We start from the raw sequence: 18,451 nt of genomic DNA, 5'->3' as shown, positions 1-18,451 counted from the left end.
TGGAGACAAACGACTGAATGTTACTGAAAGCAGTTTGATAAGCAGCCCAGTGCCCTTCTGCTAATGGGTTCAGGGTGTTTTACATGATTATGATTTAATGAGCTCCTGTGTGACCTACTTATGCCAAAATAATCAAGACAAACAATGCCAAAAATAAAAATAAAGCATCCCAGTTCAGCGAGCAAATTCCATATTGTCCAAAACAAAGGGAAAAAAAGAATATTGGTGTACATCTTGTGAAATGGCAGTTCTATTTTTTGCCTTTTACATTGTTTATATCTCAGCTGTTTTCCAAAATTTCCTCACAGAATGGTTTAAGTACACATTAACTGCTGATTTTTAAACTTGAGATGAGTTATAAACTAAGTTTTGACGTGTTTTTATTTTATTAAAGAAAACTATGTTTTGTAACCACCTGCTAGTAAAAGATTATTAAATTAAACCCTCTTCTAATGGCTATTTTAAACAGATTTTCTAATGGGGGACACAGTCACTGGGACTGCAACAAGCAGGTAAAGGAGTAGAATCACACTAACAGAAGTTTTGGATGCTACGAGAAAGAGCAAAGGTAGGAAAGGAGCAAGTACATGGGTACTTCCAGGCTGTCTGAGGAGTGCTGCATGGAGTGCATGGAAAATCCTAAAATCTGAAATGCTAGAATATAATTTATTTAAAATTCATGAAACAACACAGGTCTTTTTTCTAGCTAAGAGGAATTAAGCTTCTTATTGTCCTAAAAATAGGGAAAGATGGACATTTTCAGGTACGTATTTATGATTACTGGGATCTATTTTGCTGATATTCAGGAGCTGACTGCTTTCATTTAATCAGTGGATAGCAGACAAGAACTTTTATGAAAGTGAAGGAATTATCCATTAAATCAAGTTAATCACAGTTCAGAATCCTCAAATTTATACTGTGAGACAGTGATGGCTTATAGATCATATAATAAATTAATTGCACATAGACGTTTCTATGTTTAAATCATGCAAACAATTTTAAAGGTCAGATTCTTGATCTTACAGCAATTAAAAACAGATTTAAAAGAAGTAAATATTGAAACGGTTTTACTGAAGAGATTTTAAGTTTCCACTTTTGGCACATCACTTATAACACACACACAGGAAATTCTATCAGCCTGGTGTGATCTTTATCCAAGTGTCTGTACTTACTGATTACTTTTATATCAAGGTTAAGATTTATTTCTCAAATGAACAAAGACATACCTGTATTACCTAAATGCCTAAAGTGTTTTGAGTATTTATGTGTTTACTTGTAGTGTTCCTTTTACTGAATAATACTGTAATGCTGACAACACTTCTGTTATCATACACATGCAAACAACCCCACATTTCTGTCTTAAGTGACATTAAGCTGAAGTCTGTAACTTGACATGTGCATCAGGTTAAAAAGTTAAACATGTGCAAGTATGTGCAATATACAATTTGTTATAGTATGAAAAAAAAAATTCAACCTAAAGTAAAAACATAGTAGGATGGATCACTGATACAGAGTATCATTATTACTGCTAGAGATTTAGGACAACTTCCAAGAACAGAGAGGAAAAAGCAAACAGAAAATTACACATAAACAAATCCTGAAGCAAATAATATTATTGGATAATTAACTACAGCACTTAAAGCAGCTGCTAGGAATGCATATTATTTTAAACATCAGAAGTTTCAATAGTTCTGCTTTCCAAACCTCTTTTAAAAATAGCTGCAAGCACTGTTGTACAATTCTGATAAATTCAAACAGACCTGGATATACTTGAACTACCAACCCACCTGACAGTGTCCCATACTGGAAGCTCCTGTTAGAGCTTGCTGCAGTGCCTGGCTTTTTCTGAGTGAATTTTGGTCTTGGGAAGGAGTTATCCAAACAACATTGAGCAAGTATTCGAGGATATCACAATGCCCTCTCAACGCACTATGGACCAAAGCACACTGGCCTTTCTTGTCTACATAGTCAGCCTGCATTGGGGGAGAAAAAATAATCAGTTAAAAAGTCTAGTGAAAGGCCATGGAGAGGAGAAGCTCCCAAGCACTGCAAGAGAGCAAATGTCACTCTACCTTCAAGAAGGGCGAGAAGGAAGGATCTGGGGAATTACAGCCAAACAGCCTTACCTTAGTTGCTGGGAAGGTGATGGAAAAACTAATCCTGGAAACCATTTCCAAACACATAAAGGACAAGAAGGTGACTGGGAATAGTCAGCATGGGTTTACCAAGGGCAAATCAGGCTTAACCAACCTGACAGCCTTCTACAACGAGGTGACTGGCTTGGTGGATGAGGGGACAGCTGTGGATGTTGTCTACCTCGGCTTTCATAAGGCTTCTGACACTGTCTCCCATCACATAGTCATGGACAAGCTGATGAAATACAGGTTACGTAGGTGCACAGTGAGGTGGACCCAAAACTGGCTGAACGGGTGGGCCAGCGGGTTGTGATGAGCAGCACTTGGAAAATGCTCATGGAAGTCTGTGCAGATGTTCTGAACTCCCCACCCGCCCCGCCCCAAGGCTGTCTGGGTTAATTATACACTTATGTAATCAACAACAGTTTTCTTAGGCCTTTGCACGATTTTTTTGGCTGCAAACACTGCAATCTTTGTGCATCACTTACCTTTGCACCTCTTTTGCACAGCAGTGACACTATGTTCATGTGACCTGCAGCAGCTGCGTAACTAAGTGCTGTCATCCCGTTTTCTGAAGTTCCATCAATAGCAGCTCCGAATTCTAGTAGAAGAGTGACCACTTCTTCATGTCCAAGGTGCGACTGAACACACAGCAATGGAGCGTTGTTTAGTACTTCAGTCCTGTAATTCACGTTTGCTCCTGCCAAGATCAGCAGTCGACTCACCTAAAATTTAATTTAAACAAAACAATTTTTTTACTCAGATTCATCTGAATTTATTAAGAGACTCTGACATCTTGATTCAGGTACTCATATGTTACTTCACAATCTTGATGCAGCTTTTATTGGCAGACATAGACTTTATCACGTATACAGCAGTACAACAGTTTAAAATCACCTGTTAGCAAATAAGATTATTGTTACTGAACTACGTACTCCTAATAGAAGACTCGCTTCTCCCCTGAAACTCACTACTCTCTCACCACAATTTCAACTGTGTGACTTGCTACTACTCTGCAGATTTATGTAACCGACTCCATTAACAGAGAACCAGATCACATAAAAAGCAATTGCAAAAAAATTAACAGAGCACACGTGTGTGTGTGTGTGTGTGTGTGTGCACGTACGTGCACATTTCCAACCAGAAGGCTTAGCAGTTGGCTAAAACTGCAACTTGTCAACTTGGATTTCCCTATCCATAATCCAGGGATTCATATAATAGTGCAAAGCTGTGGCATCTTACATCCTTCCACTCTCACAGTATTTCCCCTTTTACAATTCCCTTGATACTTACCCATAGAAGAAAATACAGCTGAAGGTTGCCCAGCAAATCAGCTGGTAGATCTGACCCCCTGAAAATGCACCCACGTGCTCATCTATGCTACAGAGTGTGGCTGCATCAGAATCAGGGTGAAACCCTGCTTTCCATCAGAACTGTCAATGAAAACTTTCCATCAGAACTATCAATGAAAACTGACTGGACTTCAACAGCAGCTTTAAAAAGTACTTGAAGACTGGTCATAAAGGAGTTCAGGTACAGATGCATAATGGTGGCTTTTTTTTCTTCTAAGGGTTACATTAATTTCAACATTCATCAACAGTTACAAGGGCAGATGAAGCACTGACTGTACATGAACGCTCATTTTTTTACCTTCACGTTGGGTGTGTAGATGTTTCTCAGAGAGGCAAGGGCTGCAGACAGTCCATCAGTGCTGTAACCAATCCACAAGGCCTGAAGATGACTGGAAGAAATTCCAGTCCTTTTACTGAGCCCCTAACAGAAATGACAGAACAGGAAATCTCTCTATAGGATTAGAAATACTATATCTACATCTCATCAGTATAAAGAGAAATAACCATTTTGTTTGTTAGCACGACCAAGTATTTTGCATAAACTTCTAACAAATTATTCAAGCAACTCAAGAGAATCTCTAAGACACATAAACACAAATAGATCATAAAACCTATTAAGCTGTAAGCTTACCTTGAAAATGTGAGCTTTAAGTATGTGATGACCAAGTTCCATAGTTTGTTGGCGGTTTAACTTTCCCTCTTGCCGAGAAAACATGAAAGCCAGTAGAGCATGTCCATTCCTAGCAAAAAGGATTGGGAGAACTGCTTTTATAACTATACTTCCAGTAAATGTAGGCCTATCGTAACAGCTCAACTTTCACACTACTGAAACACACCATTACATCTAAACAAAATTCCTTCCATAACGAAATAATGCAAAGAGCAAAAAGGCAAATTTCAAAGTAGAAACACACTCTTAATGCTCCTCTAGTGCTACGTCACAAGAGGCCCATGTCAGAACCAGTGCAGGTTTGGACACCGGCTGGCACACTGCTCCCCTTCTGTCTTGTTTCATCTCACAGTCACAAACTGCAGGAACCCCAGATAAAACCCAATCCTTTCAGAAGCAGAAGATCTGAATCCATTTGAAATTTGAGATAAAATGTGTATTTAGTAATCCTACACCTACGTTGGTCAGTGTCCTAGGGAACAGTGGAAATGGCGTAACCCTGAGAAACAAGGTTATCGTATATTATACATTAATCAGACTATATACTGGAACTGGGCAATTAACCATATGCTAACTGGACTGTTCATCTGCAGAATGAAGTTGCAGGGGGCTTCTCACCCCATCTTCAGAAATTTCTGAAGAGAACTTTTCAAAAACGGCAGGTTTAAGTACGAGCAGGCCCCACTGCACCTTCTGTTAGAGCACGTGCTGTGCATCAGGTACTCGGTGGGCCCAGGGTGGGCGAGCAACGTTGAAAATGGTGGGGGCCAAACAGTCTGCACCCCTGATAACTCCACCTACCGAACTGGTTTTGTTAAATCCACTCAAAAGCACAGAGAAGTCCTGGGTCAATGATAATTCTAAATGTCAGTATTATTTATTCTTTTGTAAAAGCAAAAAAAACCCGAAACCCTGAAGAATATGAAAAAAATGAAAGATGCAGACTGCGAGAATGTGCACGTACAATAACAGCTTATTGTCTCCAATTCAACCAGTTCATGCTCTCTAAGTCAAAGAAGATGAGATGGAACAAACAATGCCATGAGGATGTAATTATAGAAGGAAATGTCTTAATATTTTTATGTTTAAAAGAGCCCAAATGATCTGTTCTTTCTACTCCTCCACTCTAAATATACAAGGTGCTGCTGCACATAATTCTCAACAATTTTGCTCTATTAGTAACAACATAGGTCATTTCCCCACGAAGGTAGCAAAGTCAAATGCAAATTTGTAAACTCCACAAAGTCAATTCTGCACTGTAACCTCCGATACTTCTGGTCAAGTCTACCTCTAAACACACAGAAGTTTTCACTTTGAAAAAACCTAGGCATGCTTGTGTTTTAACGTTACTCTTTCACCAACTGTTGCAACCAATTACATACAACATAACGGCAGTTATTTGGACATGATTTACTGCAGGGTTTGTTTACCTTGGCTCACAGAGGAAGTCAGTGTTTTCACCGTCTGCTCTCCACACAAGCCATTCCCTGAAGGAAGGATGGCAGAACATACGTGTTTTGTCACGTCTCTTGATCAGAAAACACGAAAGGGCTTCCATCCGCTGGCTGAAGTCTTCCCACTGTTGCTCACCAATTACTTGGCCTGCATTAATAGCCTGGAAAATCTGGTCATCTGTCATGGGGTGTAGGGATGCCAGTGCCACATTCAGTATTGGCAGGGCTCGCTCGAAAGCGGAGTTTGTCATGAACTTCATGTTGCACTGGAGTAAGTACAGTTCTGACAGAGACACTGGCACGACCTTGTAGCTTGCGCTTTTGATTACTAAGTGACCTTTTTGGAAAAGATCCAGAGTGAGTTTCAAATAGAGATAAGATCCCAGGCTCCTCATGATCAGGTGGTTACTCACTTTCCCAATAATAGCTGCATCAGCTTTTCCATTTAAAAATATGTTGTTTATAATTTCCTGGCTGTTATTAATTCTGTACTGAATATAAGCATTCAAGTCATCATGAATTTCTTTGTTGTCTGGGAAATTATCCAAGGATATTGCAGTAAAGGGCAGTGAACTTACTACTTCCTATGAGGGGAAAAGGGGGAAAGAAAAAAAACCAAAACACACAGGCATTAGTTTTCCAGCCCTGAAAACTGAGCAATGCATCCTTGCTGTACTTCTCTGCTGTAATGAGTACCAGACAGACTAAAAAGAAATTCATTATCTCTGTGACAGCTTTGCAAACATTCTCCCCTGATAACAGGTAGAACAATATTTCTACGTTTCATCATTTTTCACAGGAAGGTCTCGAATATTTCACTGACCAAGCCCAGCAAGTCAGCTGAAGGGGATGAGCTATAGAAATGATCACTCCAAAATTAAGGGACCAGAAAACAGTAACCAGAACTGGACCCTAAGACAGGCCAGGGGGAGAGGGGAGGCAGAATGAATGGCTATTAAGGAGGAATGCTTTATTAAGAAATATAGGCCAAGGAAACATACTCTGATTTCACCACTTCTTGTATTATCAATTCTGTTAGCATAGTCAAGCAAGTGATTCGAAACAGAAGAGGCCTCCAATATCACACCTGTGCACTGTAAATAAACGTGAACAACAAAGAAAGGAAGGAAAAAACCCCAAGAGACTTTACTTTGAATTCCCCTAAAACCAGTATTTTTCATGATAACGCAGCTGCACCAATCTAAAAGATCACTTAGTCTTTGAGAGCAAGAAAAAAGTTGAAAGGTGTTTTTACCTGGAAGTTAGTTCTTATAGTCACAATGAGCTTCAGCCAGGGAGGAAACTTACAGATTAGGTTTGTGATAAATGAAGAAAGTGTGTCACCATAATCTGGTTTATGAAATTCAGCATCATTTAAACCATCTATCAAAATTATGTAGTCTTCCTCAGGAATTTTCCACTCTGAAATATGAAAATAAAACAAAGGAAAGGACAAATACAAATTCTCCTATTAAGTGACTTATTTTTATCCCCAAATTTTGAACATCAAGAAATAAAAATGTATCTTTATGCACAGCAAATCATCTTATGGCATTTAAGCATTATTTAGGAGACTAAAAACAACATTAGGAGATATAAAACAACACCATAAAACGATAAAGTGGAAGCAATCACTTACAATAGTGTTTTTTACTGCACTATTATTATGGATCTATTTCAGAACTGATTTAAAAAGCGTTACAAGATTAAACAAGGCTGTTAACATAAGCCATGAATGGGTACGGGAAGAAGGCATATGTAGGTTGTTTAAGCTATTAGTTAACATTGCTTTTAATTATTAGATATTTACTTAAAACTTACGCTTTATTGGACTTACCAAACAACAAAAAAAAGGTTTACAATTTGAAAAGATCATAAACGCATTGGTTTACCCTTTCAGATCTGAGGAGAAAGGTTGTTTTGCAGCAGCTTGAGAAGCTAGCTATATATTTATTCTGAGCACTTGTTAAGGGTGAAAATCCCAGGGGGAAACATAAGATCTGCCAAGGGATTTCACAAGAGTTTTGTTGACTGTCAACAAAAGGCAAGAACTGCAAAGCAGCCTGCACAGGAAGGACACACGCTCTGTTCACACACGGGCAGATCTCCTCCCCCGTCCTGCCGTGCATCGAGTCCCCGCTCAAGCTGGCACACACTGGGAAGCTAGCTGGTTTCAAGGAGGATTTGCTAGTTTTATTTAAAACATGAAAATCACGTTGTTACATGCTTTCTTGGGAAACTGCCATATCCATTTTAAAAGCAAGCAAAAAACACATCCACTTTGCAGGCGTTTAGGCACCGAAAATTACGAAACAAAAAAGTGTGAGAAAACCCAACAGCATCTCAAACCAAAATCCTTTAATGCACACAGCGCCAGCCTTAACTTCAAGCTACAAAGTTATCCTTGCGTTTTCTGGCAAAAAAAAATAAATGTAAAGTTTCCATGATCTTTAATAAGTTTCAGAGAATTTTATTTTAAAACATGAAACAACTGTTCAAAATCTACCTGTTGTTGTTACAAACAACTACCACAACTAAGGAATCCCTTTCTCCAGGAACATTCTGCTTCATTTATTTCTCTTAGAGCATTAAAACACATAGTCTTAGATTTTTTTACTTTTTATGCAGTTCAGATTCAGTCTCCACGTCACTTCCTGCTCAACCTACCTTTCCTGAGGTTTGAAAGTGGTTCCAACACCCCCCTTCTAAAAGCTGCTGCTGGATCCTGGACACACGACCTCAGGCTGAGCATGCTTTGTAAGTGAGGCTCTTTTATTAGGAGATCTCTGTACGCTGTTAATTGATTTGAACGACACAGCAAAGCTGCAATACTGTGCACAAATTCTGGGACGAGACACGTGTATGTGTTGTCAGCTTGACAGTAGTGATAAGCGACAACCTGGAGAATGACAAAAAAGTGTTACCCCTTCAATATTTCAGCTGTTACTTGTTAGTCCAGTTATCATAAAGTGTTACTAAATTTCTCTTTCAACTACAAAATATTTTTCAGTGCTAGAATAATTATCCAACCCCGCAACTGGTGTCAGATGGCCTGTGTCAGAGAGACAGAAGGGAAGGCAATGAAATAGATTTTGACCTCGTAGGGGGCATGCAAAGAGGAGAAGACATCAACATGTCGGGTTCTGGCAGGAAAACACAGTCATGTGGGTTCACACCATTTGGACACAGCGGGTGAACAGCGAAGTAACTAAATAGTACAAGAAACACAACTTGAGACTCCGACTAAGCAACCTATCAGCTATAATTTAACAACGTTGTGTCACACACTGTAATGACCCAAGGACTAATTTGATCATAAAAGCAAATGGCAGACGGCTATCGAAGACACCCTCACACAGCACCCGAGAAACAGGACGACTGGCTGTGTTCAGATTATTGCAGAGGTGTGTACTGCTTAAAGACAAAACACAACACAGGCCACATCGCTTTGGGAAAAATCAAACCACAAGGAAAACACGGTGTCCACAGTAAAGAAAAGGTTTGCACTTCAGTGGCTTTCATTAATGTTGTTTCCAAATAATACACCTCACCTTACAGACTGCAACAATTACCTCACATTTTCCTCACAACTATTTGCATAAAGTAAGCAATTCAGACATTAATTATGTTTACTACTTAGGCAAAAAATAAAACACTTATAATCATAACCCAATGCAAAAATAACTTTTAATTGCTTACTTTAGACTCTCAGAGTATGGAAAATAGAAAGACTACATTCAGACTCAACCTGTATCATAGAATTTAGATGGATTATACACAGACCAAAGGTTTTATCTTTTTTTTTTTTCCCCCCAGAATTGTTCTTTTGGAAGGTACACTGAGCATCTCTACCTGCAGAGAACACACAGCCCCTTCTGCAAGTAAAGGATCCCAACCTCCCATACGCACATAAATCAGATGTGAAATTTTTAACGTAACTCTCTAAGACCAAGCAGAATTCCATAATAACCTCAAAGGCAGAGAGGCAGGTAGCTGCTCTCACCAGCCACGAAACGTGCACACCTTTCAGAGCACCCAAGGCTGCTGCCCGTTCTCCCACCACTGGCCGCTGGCACAGCCAGGAGGCTTTGCAAAGCAGACTGTCTCCCCCCAGGTTAGAGGTTTTCTAACATACTGAGAATCTATACATCAGTGAAAACTCACCTTTGAAGCAAGGCGTCTCACGGAATCACCTGTTTGATTTTGATATTCAGGAGTACCAGGACAATTCGGAGTCTTCACTGTATTGGTACCACTTGGAGGAGCAGACGGGGGTAACTGACTTAAGGGAATCTCCTGACAGGAGTCACCACCTATTTTGAAAAGAAAACAAATACAAAAGAGACCAAATTTGCCAATAGCAGGTTGTTTTACAGGAAAACATCACAGAGTATCTTTACTGCTACAATAACTGAACAATAGTGTTAAAAGAAGCCTGCAACTAGTCTGGTAAATACAGGCACGTATCTGCAACTTCACAATTTAAAAACAATTCAACTGACGTTTAGATCAAAACTGCAGTTACTGAAAGCAGAACCATGCTGATGTGAGGAGCTCCCTTATGAAAATTATATACGTGATGACTCATTTAAACTAATAGGTATTACATGACTGAACTCTTGGGAAATATAAACAATTTATCACTATTATTAATGATACTATTATTTGAAGTGTCAGCAGAGGAAGCAGCAGTGATGACAGTCACACCGTCCTTCCAGCTAATGTAGGCACTGGACTGGTCGGGTGACAGAACCCTGTGGATCCCAGCAGAAGACAGAATGGGCTCCTCCATCTCTATTCTTGCCTCTACTGCAATGCTACAGAAAACGCGTGGTACTGAGAAGTGTGTGGTACACAGAGGGGAAGAAACACGTCACTTCTCTCTTTCCAGACTAAGGGAGAACAAGCTACTGCAGTCACACTACCAGGAGAGCTTAGGGCACACACTGCCCGACTGAAGGAAGAGATTCTACACAGTCTCCCTTCTACCATCTCTTCTGATGGGCTGAGCCCATGCTGTATTATGTGGAAGGTATTTGTCAAAGCAAACAGCTTCAACAGTTCCCTTCCCTCGCTGGAGGAAACGAGTCTTTGCCCAGGACTCGATGAGGCCCGACCACCTTAAGCCAAACAAGCAAACAACGCGTGACTCTTGTTATCAGTACAGTAACCGTAACAACTATTCAGAAAAGGAACGTACTTTTGGGGGATGAATTAGGGCTATTTGAAGCTATTTGCCTCATGCGACTTCCATGGCAGCTAAGTGCCACCAGCCGTGAAATAATTGCGGTCTTCCCAAAGCCCACATTTCCAGTAATGACTGCTCCCCTGCTCTCTGCCGGATCGCTGTTCTTCAGCTTGTCTTCAATCGCCTGGAACAGCCATTCTCTTCCAACAAACACCGAGTCCGTCGTTATGCTTGGCACTTCAAACAACAGTGGCTTCAGCAAAATGTCTTGAGGCTTGTAGGGGATGAAACGAGCTGAGAAGAGGTGGCAGGGAGAGAAGTTTATTAGAAGAAACTCAACATACAATAAAACAGGACTGTTTCAGAAGATAATTTCGTTCAGTGACCTCGTTGACAGTGTTCATAATCAGACTGCTGCCCATGTCACAAAACCACTGAAGACCTGAACGACTGTGCCAAGCCAGACGCAGATGTAAGTACGCAATGTACATACCTTTACTCTCCTGCTGCACCCTTCCGCCAGCAGTGTTGTGCCAAGGCAGGCGAATCGAAGTGCGTAAGGGAGCATTTCTTTGTCCATCCAAATAACTCAGGTCTTCCAGTTTGGTTGAACTTGTTGCTAGAGTATTAAAGGATTGAAGCTTATTGTTCTCTCAGGATAAGTTACAAAGAACATCACTGCTAATCACAGTTCTGTCCTCAACACAGTACTTACAGGTAAGTTTTTCTAGACAATGGCAGTGGTTGAAGTCATTCATGTTGTAACATTTACAAAATGCTTTTCCATCAAGTTCACGAAAGATTTAGCTGGATTTTTCCCCTTTCAGGTGGCCCTCACATCTGCCTCAACTTCCTCATGCAGTAAACAGTTCTCATGTTAATACAGTTTCCTTTTTCACTATGAGAACAACCGTATCGGTGAGGTCAGAAGCGTTAGGAACAGGTTCAGATACTAGCTTCCAGCACGCTACCTGTGAGGAAATACTTGTATTCTTTTTGCATCGAATGCTGCAGAATTCTGGATAACTTTTTTTTTTTCTTCTATTTTTAAACCAAAATGACAGCTATACAAAAGAACAACTGAAATCTAGAGAACATATTTTCCAAGTTATATCAGGGATATATACTTTTTCACCAGAAATAAACCAAATTAATATTCACATTAAAATTGGCATCTTTTTCTGCTGCAATTCCAACGAATATATTACAATTTGTTGGACTCTTCTGGAATAAATTCATTATACACTTCCTTTGAAAATGCAATGAAGAATGTACAGGGTTTTTTTTCCCCAGCTGAGCCAACATGTTTGTGCCTTCACAATGAAAACACAGAACTAGTGCTCACATTACAATCTATAACGTTCCAAAATTTGAACCAGTATTGTCAGAACTTAAAAGATTCTCATCAAAATTGCCAGCACGTTCTTTGCCAAAATTTTGCCACTGACAATTTCAAAGTTGGTTTACCAGCAATACTTCCCCTGTGTATCTTATCATACTAAGGAAACTCCATGCATCAATTTTTGTTTCGTCTTTTATACTATGCTGTTTTCCTTTTGTCCCACGAAAATGCTTTCATACTAACAATGTAACCTCAACAGAAAGATTCAACAGACATGTCCTATCATTAAGAACATCCTTTTTTCTACCTTAGGACTTTACCTGCCACGGAGTTTGGACGAGGCATTATTAAAGAGCCAGAACTCTGAGGGTAAGGAACGGGACCCTCTCCTGTTGGTACTTCTTTTGGCAAGTTCTCAGCAGATCCAACGGCTTCCTCTTCTGCAACTGGTGAACAATTATCTGTTCTTCGATCATGACTAATCCCTTGATGTTTTCCAGCTCTGAGACTCCCATCCTTGCTCCATTCCAAACTGGATCCGCTACGATCATCATTTTCCGATGAACTTGTTACAGTTGCTGGAAAAGAGAGAAGAAAAAAACCCAAAAACCAACTGAAGTACACACCAGAGGAAAACGGTGCACTCGTGTTAATAGGCATTATAATTTTCATACTCAAATGGTATTTTGGGCCAGCAGATATTCAAGCATTTCTTCACTGGATTTTTTTTTAAATTTAAGGAATATTATTTATCTAAAAGAGCTGAACAACACAGCTTCTCAGATTGGGAGAAACACCTGAAAAAGGAGGCAAGAAAAAGTACTGAAGAATCCAGGTGTATCTTTAGATCTATGTAATTTGTGCTGAGAGGGGAAAAAGAAAACCAACCACCAAAACATTTATGACTTTATATGAAGAATCTACTACTTCACCAAAATGTGCCTCAACTTCTTTCAAAAATTAAAATTGTGTAACATATCTTGCAAATTTTCAAGCCATCCCATAAGCATGGAGACAACAAAAGCTCAGTAAGAACAGCAACTAGAGGAAGAAAAATATGTAAATGCATGTTTTTGATAATTCACATTTTTAAAGACTAATATTTTACAAAAATAATTCAAAATTCAGATCTTTGAAAAAAACCTGCACAGTTCTTCTGAAGCTGGGAAGCTTTCCACAAGCCCACTTGTGACCAAACATCCTGTATATTGTGAAGCACAAATGATAAAAGTTCAGTGCTGTCCAGAGATCCAGCTCACCTAAACCAGACAGCTCAGCTGCATCAGGATGACACTCAGCCTGCGCTCACATGCCTGGCAAATTAACCTTGATAGAAAGCTTCCAGCAAACTGAGCCATACACTACTCCTTCCTTAAGGACCTACGACATTTCACTGTCAAAGAGCACACAAGGCTAGGCGCATGTTTGATCAGACCCAGTAGAGTATATGAACAAAATTTCAGACTACATTAAACATTCTGATTTAGGTTTTTGAAGTATTTCAGTGTACTCCAGTATAAAGTAAATCAGAGGCTCAAATAAAGGCTTTGTTTGTTTGTTTGTTTCTGATGTCATTATAAACCAACCAGAAAACACCTACAAATTATTTCTCAATACTACGTGAAATGAACTACATGTTACTGATACTGTAAATGTATTTACTCCAGGACTTCATAAAGTATCTGCATAAGAAATGCATCTTCTGTGACACTGAACTGCATATAGAGAACGTGTGCGTGTCCCTCCCCTGGGCTGCAGCACCTCACAGAGGAGCTCAGGCTGAAAGCATGTAATTAACAGCGAAACAGGACCCCATTTTCCCCCTCTAGATCATGTACCAGAGAGCAATTTAGTGTATTAGTACTGCCAATTGCTATATTCACATTGATGCTGCTCTCACCGATACAAAAGTTGGATGCAAAACAGCGTGCAGTCCTGAAACGGTTTTGCAAAGTCAACTGAGTTTTTCAGTGCAGCACCACTTTGAACCAGTGAACACACACTGGTTTAGCTCAAACACGTTGGTTTAGCTCTCCAAACAACTAGGCATTCCAAACCAACATGACTCCCCTTTTACACCAGGCAAACACTCACCTCTTAGAGAAGCCGTAAGGAAGGTCCCAAATGTTTCAGACACATGCCCATGCAGAGGTGCCTAACAGTCAGCCTACACACCCCTTGTGAGTAAGTAAAGGCGTAAGCATAGATGCATTTATGAAGGCAGAAGTATCTTTGTAACCACGTCCTGTCTGGGGAGCCTGTTTTGTTTTAATGGCACAGCTCTCACAGACCCCCGTATCATTCAGAGAACTGATTTAAACTACTCTATTAAAAAAGCAAAACCCCTCTAAAACATATTTAACAAGGCAATGACTAAGGTGTACTGACACATTTTTTGCAACATGGGGCATTACTGTTTCTTCTAGTCATACATTGCTGTATTTTTACACCAACACACTCGCTTGTACAATAATTTCAGTTTGTTTTATACTTGCATCAGTGTAATCAAACCAGGAAACCCTAAATTCTGACAAAGCCTAAAACTAGTGTACTCTATTCTCAAGTCAGGCAATGACTGAAATCTGTGAACCCAAGTGCAACAATTCTGACATAGCATTAACATTTTGATGTGAAGGGTATGTCAAAACTGAACACGGATAATGGCTTTTTTCAGTCTACTATGGAACGAGTTCACAAATTCATCTTCTACAACTGAACTACAGAAGTGTTTTACAAACGAGGTTTTTGACCCATTATGAACATCTCTTAGAGTAACTGATCAGTAAAAATAATATTATGTCATAACTTACGACTATTAATTACTTCACCTTATAATAAAATGCAAGAACATCTACAAAGTCAGAGTACAGTGTTATTAATTGCGTTACAGAAACGTGTTATCACTACTTCTTGGCAAGTACTACACCAATGATCATCATGGTAGTATTCGTAACGGCAGGCAGAGACCCCTTTCACTTGGAATTCCTTCTAGAAACAAAAGATGTAAATAAAGAAGTTCTACGTTCACAGTCAAAGACAATGACGTATCTTAAGTTTACTTTGTCAAATCTAGGCACTTAAGATGTAGAACTGCTTCCCCTTTTCAGCCTCCCTAAATTTAGTCCATCAGCTAGACTTCAATAAAACTGAAAGCTCACTTTTGAATATTGAGAAAGCATCAGGTTAGGGGGCCTTTTGTCCTTTTTTTTTGTTGGTAAGCTTCACAGCTGCTACAACATCAATTTTAAAAGGGATCAATTGGTTAAGGAGTCAGCATTTAAAAAAAAGACTAAACCAATACAGAAGAATAAACTTTCCTACAACAATTTGTAACAACATGAAAAACATGCTCAGTCTGACCTTCCAGAAAACAGCATTAAAGCAGCCACCTGGGTGCCCACAGGTACAGGCAAAGACCCATCAGCGCAGGGAGCAGAAGGAGGGAAGATGGCACAAAGGAGGCAGCAAAGACTTTACACCTTTTCTTTAGCACTGAACAGGCTCCCTGCAACGTTCAGCCAGTCGGTACCAGGAGCTCTGTAACAGCTGGTCTGCGATGGTCGCTGCCTCTCGGGGACAACTGACTCCCCACAGGAGATGCACATAGAGCCTCAGGTCAGTCATCTATTCCGTGGAGGATCACACCACTGCACCTCTTCCATGGTGCCCCGTTTTAGCTTCATTTTCATGCCAATTACTCAAAAGTTTGCACTGGTTTTGAACAGTTTGATATAAGTTATTCTCATAAGAAGTAGCATGGATTATTTTTTCCTCAGTTGGAAATTAAACCAGTTTCAAGCTATGCTGTGCTTCACCATTGTGAAATGCATTGTAGAGACATACATAATGGAGAAGAAAAAAGGTAGAAGAAAATAAGACATGGAGTGAAACAGAGGAAATTAATGATTTTAAAGGAAAACATGGAGAAATTAGAACTGCACCAGGAAAACAAAAGAGAAATGCACACCCAACAGCAACTGTTACAGCCAAGGAGTATGATTTCAATCTTTCAAGTACAGAGGATTTGAAATGGGATTCATGGACAGCCTAAAATTGAACACAATGACATGAAGCAGCTATTAAGACTTGTACTATTAAGAGAAGATTAATTTCTATTAATTGTGCTACCAATTAATATGCTTACCTATAATTCCACTGTCCTTGCTCTCCAGGGTGGAGCTAGGGCTGCTAATGGTTCCACAGGGACTACCTTTGTTGGCTGCTGTTTTGCCAACGCAGCTGTTGAGCGTTGAGCAGGGGCTGTCAGTGCTCGGCGACGTGGTGCTGCTTGTGAGGGTGGAACACGGACTCACGCCTTGACTGGCTACTGTGCACTGCAAGGCGAAGGAAAAGGAATCGTTAGTGCCCACGAGGCAGCACACTACTGTGCTGAAAATGAGAAACGTCAAGATGAAGCAGAATAAGAACAGAGGAAAGAGCCCATTTTTCAAGCAAAACCTTCACGAAGCGGAAGCTTTATCTTGACTGGGAACCTCAATGACATATTTTCAAATTACTCTTAAAAACTTCTGAAGAAAAAAGGGAATTTCACAGTTCAGTGGAAGAGCTGCAGTGAGGCAAACTTCTCCATTAAACATTTTACTGGATACCCCTCCCCTCTGGCCCCAGCATTTATTTTTTGGGTTAAACCCACTAGAAATGCAGTCTTACTCCCATTTCACTATCAATGAAACCCAAACTGGTGCATTAAGATTTATGAGGCCTGGGACTAAAAGTGGAGAGAGGAAGGGGAAGAGATTGGTAGTTACTGTGCAGCTTTGGTTAGCAGAGGAGTTTCATACGCACAGTAGCTGCTTGCTTCTCCCCAATTCCTCTACCCCCAAGTGACAGAGAAAGACTTCAAATCGAACTGAACTTCTCAGGAAAACACAAACACACATGCCCCAAAAGCATGCTCCTATCTTAACAAACCACTGACACTTTCCATTTTCATAAATCACTGAGAACAGAAGGGGAAAAAAGTTCCTCCTACATACTAAAATAAGGCAGAGAGAACCCCAGAAGCTATTCACATCCATAGCAGATTAGATTTACCTTCCAGAAATGATCAGTCTATTCTTTTCTTTTTTTTTTTAAGGATGCAAGATCAACTCACAATTTCAAAAACAAACACACACTTGTTATAATTAATTTACAATTCTATTACCATATGTCTATTAGAATGGATTGTATTTTGGTAAGTATCAAGTAACTGCAACTAGCAAATAGAGGAAATAACATTATTCCTCTCAGAAACAGGATGAACATTAAATATATTATTTTCCATTATCCTACCATGACTTCATTTTTCTCTTCTATATGAGCAGAAGTTGGGATCCCTTCTCCCAGTAAGAAACCCAATCTTGTCATCAATTCTTGTGCTGCAGGAGAACAGCTCGAGTCTTTATCAGGCTTTGCTTTGGAGTGGGGGGAAAAAGTTGGTGAAGATTAGAGTCTTGTATTTGGAAACTGTTACAAAAGGTAGAAAAAGTACAATCAAACGTGACCACCAATTCTTCTGTCAGCAATATATCTAACAGAGAAGCTAAGGCTGCTTCAACTTTTTGTTCATTACACTTTAAATTGTTGATGGGTCTTGAACCCTCTGAATATCTGCACAAATCTAGGGCAAGAAAAAACCACCCTGCCAGACCAAACAGAGACGGTTCAGTGCAACCAGTTCATCACTGGACTGATGATCAACGTGATTATCCTCCTAACAGCAGCAAGCAGCATTAAACTCAACACCATCAAAGCACAGTGGCAGACTGACATTCTGTTCCAGTGATTTGTTATAAAGTTTTCTGTAACATTAAAACCATGAAAAGTAGAGGTTAATAACAGAGATGTTCTGTAATCTCACAGTTAACTAATACCGTGCATTTTCGTTGTGCTTGCTATGCAAAGGACGTGACACCAGTTCTAACCAGCTTTTCTGGTTGCAAAAATACTCGATTTTATCAGTGCAGTGCTTTAAAACGTCTGCTGGTGTCCAACAGATATAACGAGACAAAGTTCAAAACAAGGCAACCTCCAGCGAGAGCAGCCAACCACAGATGTGTTCAGGGAAAACACCTACTGCTAACACAACCTCACCAAGCAGCGTCTTCTGCCTTCTTCTGTCTTTAACATCAACGGTTTGGCATCCCCTACCAACCCGTACTGCTCTGCCCTGGCAGAAACATTTCTACAGTATTTATTTCTTTTGTCCATTAAAAAAAGAATATTGTGCAGGCCTGTCCCATCCTCAGGTATAAAGTCAATTAATTAAGGAGCATCATTAACCACTCTGAGACACAACTCACCGCAG

At 39.9% G+C, this 18,451-nt stretch overlaps 1 protein-coding gene across 7 annotated transcripts in view; it reads right to left on the bottom strand.

The window, feature by feature from the left end:
* TANC1 (tetratricopeptide repeat, ankyrin repeat and coiled-coil containing 1) overlaps positions 1 to 18,451 on the bottom strand; it is a 67,264-nt gene that overhangs the window by 10,384 nt on the left and 38,429 nt on the right. For all 7 annotated transcript variants that reach the window (XM_068408278.1, XM_068408279.1, XM_068408283.1 and 4 more), the window contains 13 exons: positions 17,437 to 17,558; positions 16,286 to 16,475; positions 12,462 to 12,719; positions 11,293 to 11,418; positions 10,812 to 11,093; positions 9,776 to 9,924; positions 8,279 to 8,510; positions 6,867 to 7,033; positions 5,588 to 6,195; positions 4,119 to 4,227; positions 3,786 to 3,908; positions 2,624 to 2,860; positions 1,788 to 1,973 (listed from right to left, as the gene is read on the bottom strand). In XM_068408278.1, the coding sequence (XP_068264379.1) occupies positions 1,788 to 1,973; positions 2,624 to 2,860; positions 3,786 to 3,908; positions 4,119 to 4,227; positions 5,588 to 6,195; positions 6,867 to 7,033; positions 8,279 to 8,510; positions 9,776 to 9,924; positions 10,812 to 11,093; positions 11,293 to 11,418; positions 12,462 to 12,719; positions 16,286 to 16,475; positions 17,437 to 17,558 (2,789 nt within the window). The remainder of the gene's footprint in view (positions 1 to 1,787; positions 1,974 to 2,623; positions 2,861 to 3,785; positions 3,909 to 4,118; positions 4,228 to 5,587; positions 6,196 to 6,866; positions 7,034 to 8,278; positions 8,511 to 9,775; positions 9,925 to 10,811; positions 11,094 to 11,292; positions 11,419 to 12,461; positions 12,720 to 16,285; positions 16,476 to 17,436; positions 17,559 to 18,451) is intronic.

The sequence above is a fragment of the Nyctibius grandis genome, chromosome 9 (genome assembly GCF_013368605.1).
Source record: "Nyctibius grandis isolate bNycGra1 chromosome 9, bNycGra1.pri, whole genome shotgun sequence".
In the NCBI taxonomy this organism is placed as follows: domain Eukaryota; kingdom Metazoa; phylum Chordata; class Aves; order Nyctibiiformes; family Nyctibiidae; genus Nyctibius; species Nyctibius grandis.
The sequence above is the reverse complement of the archived record's forward strand: the minus strand, read 5'-3'. Positions and strand labels throughout refer to the sequence as shown.